The sequence below is a fragment of the Lethenteron reissneri genome, chromosome 21 (genome assembly GCF_015708825.2).
Source record: "Lethenteron reissneri isolate LAM-NWPU_2019-01 chromosome 21, ASM1570882v1, whole genome shotgun sequence".
Taxonomy (NCBI): domain Eukaryota; kingdom Metazoa; phylum Chordata; class Hyperoartia; order Petromyzontiformes; family Petromyzontidae; genus Lethenteron; species Lethenteron reissneri.
The window spans coordinates 8282139-8295684 of record NC_083799.1 but is presented as its reverse complement, the minus strand read 5'-3'; the positions used below and the strand labels follow the sequence as shown (position 1 = coordinate 8295684).

The window sequence follows — 13546 nt, the reverse complement described above, 5'->3', positions numbered from 1 at the left end:
TGCCATTTGTACACCATGTTGGGGCCCATTGATATAGACTATAGGTTCCTGAGCTCCTTGTCAGAAGGTGATCTCCACTAACCGCCTATTTAAACATTTCATCACGTCTAACCCCCTCCCTCAACCCCCTCTACCTGTGCATAGGCTGCAAGCTAGGAGAGGCATCTGACTTCCTTGTGCGGAAGGACAGTATGGTGCGGGTGCCGGTGGCCTCGGGCGAGGTCGGTTGCTACCGCCTGTGCTCGTGCGGGACAAGCGGGCGACTCGAGGACTGCGCCGAGACTCCCTGCCTCGACACTCGCTCCTGCATCGTCGGGGGACAGCGCAAGAGTACGCAGGACCCCCAAAACGAACTCTGCCATGACGGAGACACTGCCTTGGTCATCACGATCATCATTATCAACCATGATCAATCCACTGCTAGATGAAGGCTTCCCCTAGCACTTTCTTGATGTCACAGTGGTAAATACAGCAGCCTGGGTTTGATTTCCCACTATGCACTTCAGTGGTAAGTGGTTTCTGAAGCTGTCCAAGGCCTCCCTTTGTCTAAATTTATAGCCCTTTTTTATCATTCAACTGCCTCCCTGTGCCATTGGATTGTGAGGGTTATTTTAACATACTTTATAATGTCTGGTTAGTTTGTATTGGTGACGGTGTGTAGTGTAGATGTTAGAGCATAGAAGTACAGAATAACAATACATTTTGATGCAATGCCCACTGCTGCCCCACATCATTTTAGACCTGTTATGCAAAATGGTCATCCATCCAAATACGAGATTAAACATTGCTTAGCATCTGAGATCTGATTAAATGTGGTGCTCTCCAGGTTATTTGGTCAAAATACTGATGAAACATCAGATTTTGGGAGGCATAGTTGGCTGGGCGGGGTGTTGTGGGGGACCATATATCTTCTGTGCTGTGCTGATCTTTAGAGGGGCACGCTAACAAACACTAGTCCCTTTGGTCTATAAGGATAAATTGGCAAACTTTGTGTGTATATGCGAGACCTTGACTTTTGCCTGCGTGCGCGCGTGCCCACAGGCCACGGCACACACTTCCGAGTGGACTGCAACGTCTGCTCCTGCTTCGCTGGCGAGCTGAGCTGTTCCGTGCGCCAGTGCCTAAGTGGAGAGAGCAGTGAGGAGGATCGCCGGCGCTTCACAGGTTCCAGTAATAACAATAACTACTACATTCGGCTAGTCACGCTATTCTCATCATGAAGGAGCTATGTTTGACATACGGATGTAATCACCAGTAGGGGGCGATGCTGCAGTTCAGTTTTATACAATAAGGCCTGTGCTTTTCACCTACAAAAGATTGTTGAGTGTACACACACATGCACACGCACAAGTAAAATATGTGATCGATCATCCCACCGCCCCACCCCAGGCCTGCCGTGTAACTGTGCCGACCAGTTTGTGCCCGTGTGCGCCATCAATGGACGCACGTACCCCAATGCATGCATTGCCCGCTGCACCGGCCTTCAGGACAGTGAGATCGAGTATGGAACGTGTGCTACCCGCGACCCCTGCAGCCCCAGCCCCTGCCCGTCCGGCCAGCGGTGAGAAGTTTGTTGTTTATTTATCTATCTATCTCTGGTAGTTGCTAAGCACAAGGGTCTAAAGGCCCAAAATCGCCATGCGGCCACCGCCAACAAACTCGGAGACGATAAGACTTGGAGGCACTTCTTTATTAACAAGCACCATCGGGATTAACACTCTTAATAATTAGTCCGTCTATTGTCGGCGACGCTACTCAGCCAGGACAGTTGTTAGGCTGCCTGACTAGCGGCGCCCCGAGATGGTGAAGATGGAGATGACGACGAGAAGAATGGTGAAGACGACGAGAAGAATGACGAGAAGAACGGTGACGAAGGCTTCAGCAGCACGATGGGAATCCCACTCCAACAACAGCCCCGAGGTCCCCTACAGGAGCCCCTCTTATACTGTCAGCGTGGCCTCGCTCCACCCCCGGCCACGCTCCCTTTCTGGAACCTACGAGCGGGTTCCTGGTGTGCCCCTTCTGTGACCTTTCCCCTAGATCCCCCTCTCGTGTCTATCCTGGCCTGCTGACGTCAGGACTGCCGTACGCCGCAGATCCCCTTTCCTGCCAGCAGCCAGTGCTATGCCACTACACGTTTATTGAATTGAACACGGTTATAAGATTTGGACTAGAGATGATTGGAGGGAATTTTCCAAGGTTGAGCAGTGTGAGGAATATGCAGAGGGGTGCTTGGACCAGAAGTTTTGTGGCTGAATACAGTATGGTGGACTGAATCGATCAGGTCATAACAATCCTGGTGTCAATTGTTGCACCGCGGCGCTTGGTGCTTTTCTTCATCAGTCCCCTTTCGCTTCCCCGGTATTACGTTTGCGCTGTAGGTGCGTGCCGACGCGCAGGGTGTGCCTGAGCTCGCTAGAGCAGTTCAGCTGCGAGCAGTTTGAGTGTCTCTCCCGGCAACCGGCCTGTGAGGGGCAACCCCAGGAGCCTGCGTGCGACACCACCAACACGGAGCACCCGTCCCTGTGTGCCCTCTACGTACGAGGGCGTTCCCTGGCCTACACCGGACCGTGCCAAGTGAGTGTCCATCGCTGGCAGGTTTGAATCCTCAGCGTGTTTACACAAAGCATACACAAGAACTGACGTTCCCAGGTTGCTTGTGTCAGGAATTACACGCATTTTTCTGGGCGTGAATGATACTTTTTCACCCAGTCTACTTTTAAACGGTTGTGAGCCGATGTGATGGTAGTTTGTAAAACGTGGTTTCTGCGCAATGGCACTCAAAATACTATTGGAATCGGATTAGTAAAATAAAATTGATGAAAAAAATGGGAACTAAATTAAGTGATTGTTCACATGCCTGACCAGATTAGTGTATGTTTCACATCATGGCTGCAGAGTTGTCACACATACAATTTTTTGGTCTCATACCTCTGTAATGTTCAGCTTAGATATTGTGTGAACATTTCAAGGTAGTTCCAGTGCAGTTTAAGATGTTCTCCCTGCAAGTATGAGAAGATTCATTACTTGCAATCCATTGACTAGCATGCATTTTATTAGAGTGTATTCCCACTCTGCACTTCCTAAACCCAGCTGGTAGGCTCATAAAGGAAGCATACTGTGGCATATAATCGATGGCTAAAGCTTTAATCAGATCCATAGTTCACGAAAATTCAGTGTAAATGATAAATGGAATAACAGCAGACTAGTTTAAAAGCACATGCCATGTGGTACTTAAGAGGAAAATGTATGTCCTTCTTTGTACTTTAAACATGCTGAGTAACAGACAAAGAAATGGGTGGCTCACAATACACATATTGAGTATTTTTTATTTATTTCAATTTTTTGGTAAACAATAATGCTTATGAGAATAGGGTGAGCTGCTCACCCCGAGCTCTCATTACTCTGATAGAGCTGCTCAACCCGAGCTCTCATTACTCTGATAGTGCTTGTCTTTGTGATGTATGCCTTTTGGCATCCTCTGGTCTAACACCATTGAGACTAGGCTAAAAAGAAAGCTGTCTCTAGTGTGGACCAATCAGTTTCAAAGACAATGCATATATTATCAGAGTATGTTTTTTTGTTTGCATTCTGACCACAAGTATTGTGGTTAATGCAGACATGATTCCTTGTCAAAGGTTTCAGTTTGGTGTTTTAACATCTTAACACCTAATTTGTTGCCAGAAAAAAAGGGGAAAACCTATTCTCATATTTTGGTACTGGCAAAGGAGGTCCCATGAAATAATTCTTATTTTAAAGGTGTGTGCGTCAGGGATTAAAACCATTCACAACGATAACCATATATAATCCCTTGGCCTGTTTTCATATTCGGAAGTGCTTCAAACCACCACATATATGTGCTCGCAGTTCTTAAGTAAAATATATATAATGCAAAAGTTTATATTTTGGTGTGTTTCATAATTACTGAAGGAAAACCCCAATTTGCTCAATGATGGCAGCTGTTAAATGATTCAAGAGATGTTTAATTAAACAAAAAGAAACGGTTGGAAATGCACAGGGCCAAGCAGCTGTGCTGGGGTTGAGGCGTCTAGCCTGCAGGCAGAACACTTTTTTTTTGTTGGGGTAGCAATAAAGGCCACGTGTGCGCCCCCACACTGCCGCCCAGGCTTGTTTCCAGATGTCACACTTAATGCACAGAGCAACAGCAGCACTCACATGAGTATACACTGGAGGAGGCATTAGGTAATGGTTATTGTTGCTGTTAGAGATGTACTCTTAGAACATGGCGTTGCTGTGGTAGTTAGCATACTTGCTTGTACTTGCAATACAGAGGTTGCTGGTTCATTTCCACCTCCTTCTGGTGTGACTTGAATCAATCTAGTTGAATGAAGTGTCTCAAATCCCAGCCCCCGCCTGAGTCTACCCAGCAGTTAAGTGTGGTGGTGGGGTAAAGTGTGGGTACGCACACCTGTTTTACAACATTTCTGGTCAATGTGGAAGAGTAGATCAAATACCACTCTCGAGTTCACTCTCGTGGAGGCCCTTCTGCCAACAGTGGCCTTAGAAAGCAAATGAAGTTTGGGGAAATACAGACCAACAATGAATTTTGCTGCGCTGTCCTTTATTGCCCACAACGCCCACTACAATGTGTTGTTTTGTTAACATGGTGGTTGCTCTTCTAAGCGTTATACAGGCTCAAGAGCCTGCTTAGCTTTCGAGGTCTGATGGGATCGGGAGCATGTTTGTCATGTTATTAAATGAAATATTAAAACTGACATGCAAAAAAAGAGTTGTCCATGTGCTTTTGTTATGTGCGGCGAACAATGGTGTTTGGTTTTCCAGTTCTACTTCCACCAATGTTTGTTTGGCACACATACGTTTTTGAGCAGTGAGACAGACATGGGGGGCAGCAATATCAACATTTCGATAATAATCCAGAAGGTGTAAGCAACTTGAATTGTATTTCAGCTCGGTGTCCTTTTTACCTGCAATTCTAATAGGTGACACAGCCGCTGAGAGGAACAGCCAATGATGGTTCAGTATATATATATGTTATGCAACTGAAATCTAGTACATTATTCTTGGAAACCTATACATATAAATAAGTTGCTGACAGTCCAAAATGAGTGAACTCAAAAGCATCTCTCAACAATATATTTTTTATTACATTATTTTTCCACAATTATGTTTCCCAACCATAAATGGTTTTATAAACACCCATGTTATGTTTTTGTATATCCTCCCCTTGAAGTGCATTAGTCTTTGTCCATCCGTTTACCAAATCTTTAATTCCTGACAGGTGTAATTATTTGTCTTGTTCCTCAAAGCCCATGTTCATAGCATGCACCACTTCATTGCAAACAGACCTGATTTGGATTTTTAAATAAAGTGTCTCATCAGCATGTCGGAACTGGTTTTAACAAAGTGTCTCCTCAGCATAGGCAGGCTTGCTTAAATCAATGTGGGTGAACTGCCAGATGTTATATGCAAAGACCCCCTCCTTAAGATATGGGTCTTAGTTCGAAGTAAACTATATAATACACAACACAAAATAATCATAAGTGTTGTGATTATTTGATTATTTCAAACAAGCCTGACTGCTGATGAGACACAGTCACAATTGATCTAAAACGTGATTGTATTGAATCAATGCTGATGAAATTATTGCACTCCCAGGAGGCTTTGTGTAAAACATACTTTTATTTTACGTGAAGACACTGATATATGATGTGCAGTAATGTGAAGAAGTGCTATGAAGGACCATTTCCCAAAACGTCACCTATGTTATAATATATATTTGAATTTTAAGTCAGTGTTGTTGAAGAGTGTGTTGATTCTTTTGAAGGAGACAGACATTGTTCTGCTAATCTATCTTCCATGACATGATCATGAAGTCGATTGACATTTTCCTGCATTGTAAACGTCATAAAGACCTCACATGATGTTCCCAAGAGTCCATCTGTGTTTAAACTCTCTGCGGCACTTATTAATTGCCAAAGATATTGTGGCATATTTCATTACAGTACTGCATTTCTTTGATTTTAATATGGTGTCGTGTCATTTTAAATACGCAAATTACATAACTGTGCCAGGGTCAGATTCCACCAGTTTATATCGAACACTTATTTTAATTAAGTTTACCCCTTTTGGTTGTGTGAATTAATACTGCTTGGCACATTTTAACATGTGCTCAGGTCACCTGCCATGTCATATATTAAATATATACTGAACAATACTATCTCTAAATACAGTGCATTGCATTAATTACATTTTTAATTCTAAATTGCTTGTGGAGTTAGGGGAGACATAAAATATATACTACATGCTAACAAACATGTTTGCTGGAGGTGTATATAAGAGTAAGTGCTTAAACATGAGAAACAGAATACAGGTCCGTTCTGTTTAGTCTGGTTGAGTAATTATGTGAATATGAGGACCATGAGATATCATGGTTGCTTGGGAAGGCCATCATCCAACAGTGGATTGATAATGACCTTTTCTTGAATTAACCAAACATGGCTATTGATGATTCCTGCACTAAAAGCAATTCATTGTAGAATCTAAGTAGAAAATTGTGGTCGTGAGCACAATTAAGAATGCGCAATTTATGGTTGTATTTTAAAACAATTGTTTCATTTAACCAAAGTGCACGTACGGTCAACGCGGCTGCTTACAATTTGAGCAACAGGAGACTGCACATTAGCAGATAAGAACACCACTGGCACCTAATTCACTTTTATCCCCTTCGTGTTCCTGACAGGCTTAGCTGCCAAGTGACAGAGATAGCAGAGGCACACAAAGCTGTAAATGAAAAGAAACTTGATACCAATGCCTGGCATGGCAACGGGGTTGAATTAACCACCTGTTCTTTGACTAATGCCAGCTTCATCAAATAATCCTGGAGATAAAATGTATCTTGCATTAATTGCAAATCCAAAGGCTTGTTTTTGCCAATTGGAGTGCCTTGCAGACTGCACTTTTGTGAATAAAGTTCGACGAGTAAAAAGGTTTCTGTGAATTGTACAATACGCTTGGAAACACACCGTGTAATATAAAGGTATATTCAGACTAACAAAACTGTCTTTCATGTCCTTTGTTGAGAGCAGATAAAGCAGAGGAATAAGGGTTATCGCAAAAATATTTGCTTTGTCATTAGTGACAATGGTGCAGTATGTTCATCTTATGCCCCTACATCACTGCCAATATAGTTCTTCCAACCATATTCCAGACAAATGGTATTAATACATATTCTGACGTACAGTAAAACCTTCGATTGCGAGCATAATTCGTTCCGGAAACGTGTTTGTAATCCAAAGCACTCGTATATCAAAGCACTCGTATATCAGTTGTGATCACGTGACGCTCGGCAGACAAAGCGTATACATACTACTCGTATTGCAAGACCTTGCTCGTTTATCAAACGAATATTTAATTAAAAATTTTGCTCGTCTTGTAAAACATTCGCAGACCAAGTTACTCGTAATCCAAGGTTTCACTGTATTGTACTTGTTTCTATTGCTCGTGCACGATTGTGAAAATTGTTCACCCATCTTAGACCCCTTTCCTCAAAATGAATTTGTGGCAAAGTAGTGCATTTTCATTTCACCAGGAGAGAGAAAACGATGCGTTAAGACAACATGAGACGTTTGATTTATCCGCAAGCATGTCCGAAGTTAAATCATAATTTTTATTTCAAAATCATATAAATTTGGTATACATGATAATCATAATCAAGTATTACACCAAATGTTAATTTAATGACTTAAATTACACATTTATTTATGTATCTTAATTTCATTAATACAACGTAATATAAATGAAAAAAACTGTTCCATTTAGTTGAATATAGAATGAAGGTGGTAGCAGTGCTGTGCAGTATTACATGTTTAAGTACCATGGATTTCCCCCCCCCCCTGAAATATACAGTACATGCATTTACATTTTTACGTCAGTACAATGTGTAGTGACACAGTATCGACTGCTGTCCAGCAGCAGCAACTGCTGTGGACAGTTAGCACACACCGTCGAGCACAGGTGTGCCGGCAAGGTGGAGGAACTGAGACAAGGGTTATGTAAGACCTCATCTGGAAGCCCCTGGCCGCGCCGAGTAGAATAAAAGCAGCGGAGAGCGAGAGCTCCGGGCTGCCAGTGGACTCGTCTCGCCGTCGCTGTCGTCTTCGCCGCCTTCGTCGCTGCCGACTTCACTCGATAATTGCGTGGCCGGATAGTTGTTGGCTCTCTCGGTCGACGCCATCGGTGCAACACGGTTAGGGTTGTGTCTAGGCTGGGCTGTATGGCAACGTGAGCGAGAGAGGAGGCGATCCTGTGAGTGAACAGCCAGAAAGGTGTTACAATAGAAAAGTATTACAATAAAAGAAGGTACCTCCTGCAACTACCTCGTCTCCGACTTGTGCTACACTGCATCTGGTGTCATAAATGGGGTTCCAAAGTGGCCCCGAAGAGGCCCCGAAAAGGAACCCACCTATAGTGTCATCGGAATGAGGACGGTGAGGCGGTCATCCCTCCTATAGCCTTGGGAGCAGCGGGAGAGCTGCCGCCAATTAGCGTGACAGCCGCTGCACATGGACGGGGATAGCGGCTACGCATCTGCGGGGAAAGTGGATATGCATCTGCGGGAAAGCGGCTACGCATCTGCGGGACAGCAGCTACGCATCTGCGAGGAGAGCGGCGCAATTTTCCGCAGTTGCGCGTCGACCATGTGGCATGGCGGAGGACCGCCACGGAGGGCGCACCCCAGGCGACGGCGCGAACAGGAGTCCTGGGGAAACCCCGGCTGGGGCTTCCATTGGAGTGGGAATGGGGAAGCCCGGACAGGAGACCGTGCACATGGTGGGCGCCATTTTGCCCTTGGAGCACCTACCATAGCCAGCGGGCACCATTTTGAGGTGAGCGCGGGAACGCACGGAGAAGTCACGAAGGTCGGTGGTGCTGCAAGGAGCCGCTCTTGACCTGCCACGGGAGGTTCGCATAAGATTCCTCCAGAGAGAGTAAGGGGAGGTCGAGACACCCTACACCATCCGGGTGGCGCTGCTGGCGCTGGGACGGGAGGTATACCCGCACTTGGGTGAGGGGGTGCTCCTCTTTCGGGTGGCGGAAAGACTGAGAGAACTGGCGCGGAAGTTGAGGATCACCCTGCCCCCCACCGCCGGCACAGAGATGTTGTCCATAATGGTGGTCCGAAAATTACAAGCCGGCGAGGAACACCAGCATTGGTCAAGGATGGAGGCTTGGGCATGGTGGATGGAGGACATGATGGCGGTGTCGGGCGGCCGGGGGACGCACGCAAGAGGGTCCCTGCGGGTGGACCGGTGGCGGGGGAAGTTCCTCCCGCCCAGGAAACCCACGGCCAAGTGTTTCATGTGTGGCCGGTCGGGCCACATCGCTATAGAGTGTCGGGGTGTCAGCGGGGCGTTGGCAGTGTCACAGACGCCCTCCGACCCACCGGCATCGTCTTCCCAATTCCCACCGGACCGGGTCTCTGAGGCCTTTTGAGACTGCCATGTGCGAGGTCTCGGGGACCAGATCCGGACAGGTGTGGCAGACCTCCTTCATCTCTCCACAACCCTCGGAGTCCCCGAAGTGCAAGACCCTGCTGAGACGGGGGTGACTGGTGCTAGCGATCGGATCACGCGAGCTATGTCCCGGTAATGACAGACTCTCCCTTGCACGGTGGGATTCGGAGGTGGTAAGGGCCTGTGTAAGGGGTTGTGTTGGGTGTGTTGCTGGTTTGCGGGGGGGGGGGGGGGGGCGCCGGGTTGTGTGAGTGTGTTGTCGGTTCGCGGGGGCCACCCCATTGTATGAGTGTGTTGTCGGTTCGCGGGGGGCGCTGCGTTGTGTGGGTGTGTTGCCGGTTCACGGGGGGGGTGCCGCGTTGTGTGTGTGCTGTTGGTTCGCGGGGGGCACCGCGGTTCTGTCGCAGCTGTAAAATGGTTTTCTCCTCTTTTTCTTCATGCTAGGGGTGTTCCTCTGTATTAGGGGTTACTCTGCCTGTCCACCGGTTGCGGCTGCTGTATTGGCAGCCGGGACGGCTGTTTTTTTTTAAATGGAGGGAGGTGATGTAGTGACACAGCGCCGACTGCTGTCCAGCCGCGGCAACTGCAGTGGACAGTTAGCGTACATGTCGTTGAGCGTATACACGGGTGTGCCGGCAGTGCAGAGGAACCCGCTAGTGTGTTCAAGAAGGAAGGCGCAGCCAGGGCGGAGCCAGGCCATGTCGAGTAGAATACAAGCAGCAGAGAGCGAGAGCTCCGGGCTGCCGGTTCTGGGAGTGGACTCATCTCGTCGTCGCTGTCGTCTTCACTCGATAATTGCGCGGCCGGACAGTTGTTGGCTGTCTCTGTTAACGCCGTCGGTGCAACGCGGTTCGGGTTGTGTCTCGGGCGGGCTGTAAGGCAACGTGAGCGAGAGAGGCGGCGATCCTGTGTGTAAACGGCCGGAAAGGTGTAACAATAAAAGAAGGTGCCTCCTGCAACTACCTCGTCTCCGACTTGTGCTACAATTCACATGTAACACTATAGCATGCGCATATTGTACACATGTACATACCTTTTGTCAATGCACTTCTCTGGGTCGTGGAGGTTATATTATTTCACCACACTGGTCATTTCGGGGTGGCATAGGGTGGAACATAGAGGAGGGAACATAGACATACAGTACAACGATATATTTGTATGCACTGCTCATTACTGCCAACCACATAGCCACAACCCTATCTCAAATTTAAAACTCATTTCTTTACCACTGTTTTATGTGTTTAGTGTGTTGTCCTTCCCCCGTACCTCCGATTAGCATGGTTGGCTACGTATGGTGTGAAAGAAGTTTAACATACATACAACTTACATTTTTCGCGGTGGTCACCCATTGGAGAAAATATCCGGGCATGATCCGGTTTAGCTGCCGAGATCTGACGAGCTTGGGCGCGATTTTGTTATCGGCATATTGTACACTTAGGGGCCGTCCATAAATGATGTCACGCATCTGGGGGGGGGGGGGGGGGGCAGACATTTGTGACGATGTGCGACGAGGGGAGGGGGGGGTGAGAAATGTGACGTCACATCAAAATGTGCAACTTTAAATAAATATAAACAACACGTTCTACTTAATTAAATAGACTTTTTAATAAATGTTTTCTCCTACAACATCAGAGTGCAGCGGCACATTAAATACGCACTACAATTACAATAGTTTAAAGCGATTTGAAGCATGATTAAATTTTTTTGGGTGGGGGGGGGGCAGAGCTTTGTGACTTTTTGTGACGCCGTGTGACAATGGGGGGGGGGGGGGGTCAAAAATCGTCCAAAATCGCGTGACGTCATTTATGGACGGCCCCTTATTAAATAGTACGTACAGTGTATGAATGTGTGTGCTTGCGTGTGGTAGTGTAATGGTTAGCGGGCTGCACTATGAACCCGGCGACCCGAGTTCAATTCCTGCTCACGGCCAATATCAGTGGCGAGTATCTGAACCAGTCCCAGGGCCTCCTCTAGGTCGTCTCAGCCTTAATTGAGTACCTGGTGTGGCGTGTAAACATCAGCGCTGGGAGACAGACATTGCCTGGTGTGGTCTCGGCCACCCACCCCCTTCATAGCACTTGCCCTAACAGACCGTTCAAGGCTAAACAGGGACCTTCGCCTTTGTTGTCATTGTACCTGTGTGCACGCCGCATGCAGAGCATGTGTGGGCCGCCCTCAAGGCTGGTGTGTGGGCACGATGGCGAGTCGTACGCGAGTGTGTGCACGGCCTACTCGGAGCGCGTGGCCGTCGACTACGCGGGTCCCTGCCAGGCGGTGGGGCTGCTGTCGCACCACGTCGCATCGCCCGAATGCGACGCTGTCACCTGCCCGGCTCTCCCCGTCGCCAGCTGCAAGCCCATCACTCCGCCAGGTATGCGGGAAAAGTGGGCGCTCGCACTTTGGGCTGCCACCCCTTATAAGGTGCACAAAGCCAGGGCATATTTAAGGGAAGAAGCAGATATTTCACAATACAGCTACAGGGGCAGAACTACGTGTAAATGTGTTGATTTGAGTGGTGATTTATTATGTAACTGACAAAAAAACGGGACTTTCAATGTCCCAGGAAGACTTACGGATTTCTCAAAACAGTGGCCTTAAAAAGAGGACATCTGGGAAAACCAGGACAAGTGGCAACCCTATTTGTCATCGAGTTGATTAATACTGGAAATTATACCAAGGCTAATCTTTGCATTATTCGTGAACATTGATGCTGCCGGAGGTTCGTTGACCAAGCGCGGCTGGATGGAAAAATGAAAGAGATATGTACTTGCCAGTGACACATGCCGTGCGATGTTTCCCACAGGGGCTTGCTGTCCAATATGTGCTGGGATGATGAGAATCCTTTGGAGTAAGGAGCAGGTTGACATATTGGCCAGAGTAAGCAACTTCATCATCGCAGATTCCCTCTTATGATAACTTTCTTCTCTCTGGTCTGTCTACCTTTCCATGTCATGTCATATATCACCTTTCACACTGAAACATCTAAATCTACAGCTCCTTGTCAATTAACTTTTTGGATGAGGGGCTCTTCATGCTATGTCAGTTGTAAGTCTTTTTTTAACCATACTTCACCACACTGCTCATACACATATTGCAAGTTAGTGAAGTGTGGGGCGCTGGGCTGGTGCAGATATCACTTGCCACTGATGTTTGCCCTGGCCGGGAATTAAACTCAAGACACCGCGTTCATACCGCAGTGTGCGAACAACTATGCCACCGCTCCACCCCATTCATACGTAACGCAGTTATTAAATGCAATGCGTACATCTCACGATTATTTTGGCGAGTATACATTCCCACATATGAAAACCCACATCTCGTGTGGTCAGGACGCCTCTGAAAAAGAGCTAATAGCTCAATGGACTTTACCTGGTAAATGAAATAGATTGGCAGAGACAAAAGTCTAGAGCAGAAGAACAATTCGAGAAGTGGATTTTGTAAAACGTGCTCTTCATAGCATATCCTTCGAATGTGTAATCTCTTTGTAATGTGTCGTACAATCTGTAGCTCATAATATATTTATTTAAAAGAGCATTGTTTTTCTTCACTTCAACCGGCAGCTGTCGTTTCTGGGCCTTTCTTTCGCATTTACAATTTTTGTAGACGGCCAACCGTGGCCCAATCACGGTGAGCGACATCGTGCACGGGCTGCGGCTTCACGTCTCCGTGCCGCAGTGTGACGTCTTCGGTTACCTGAGCATCGAGACTGACATCATCATCCTGGTGCTTCCTGTTGACCTCAAGCCCACCGCTTTGCAGGTCAGATGCTCATGTTTTTAAAACGTCGCCACGTTCTTTCCCCCCCGTAAAAAACAAAGCATAGGGGCAGTGTTCACATCTAATGGTGGCACCTAAGCTTGTGGTGGAAATACAACAATTATATGGTGGACACTGTGTTCCTCTCTAAGGCAACCACTGCCGGTCTCCCACAAAGCAGCACTTATTTTATTGATCTCATAATGACAGGCTGAGTAAACCTGCAGTTGTTGATTTTTAATTCACAACCTTCGAAGCCTTAACTACAGCACCACCTGGCTGGAATAATATATGTG

General features: G+C 47.0%; 1 protein-coding gene and 1 long non-coding RNA gene across 2 annotated transcripts in view; one reads left to right on the top strand and one right to left on the bottom strand.

Annotated features, from left to right (window-relative positions):
- The window catches only part of RECK (reversion inducing cysteine rich protein with kazal motifs), a 115615-nt gene that overhangs the window by 97901 nt on the left and 4168 nt on the right, over positions 1–13546 (top strand). Inside the window, exons 15-21 of the mRNA XM_061555681.1 lie at positions 145–330; positions 1042–1164; positions 1390–1561; positions 2382–2577; positions 11652–11865; positions 12298–12371; positions 13098–13253. Coding sequence (XP_061411665.1) covers positions 145–330; positions 1042–1164; positions 1390–1561; positions 2382–2577; positions 11652–11865; positions 12298–12371; positions 13098–13253 — 1121 coding nt within the window. The remainder of the gene's footprint in view (positions 1–144; positions 331–1041; positions 1165–1389; positions 1562–2381; positions 2578–11651; positions 11866–12297; positions 12372–13097; positions 13254–13546) is intronic.
- On the bottom strand, positions 8017–10894 carry LOC133345161 (uncharacterized). Its single transcript, XR_009755415.1, has 3 exons — positions 10822–10894; positions 10528–10578; positions 8017–8284 (listed from the first exon to the last, which is right to left on the bottom strand). It is a non-coding gene; the product is annotated as an uncharacterized LOC133345161 (long non-coding RNA).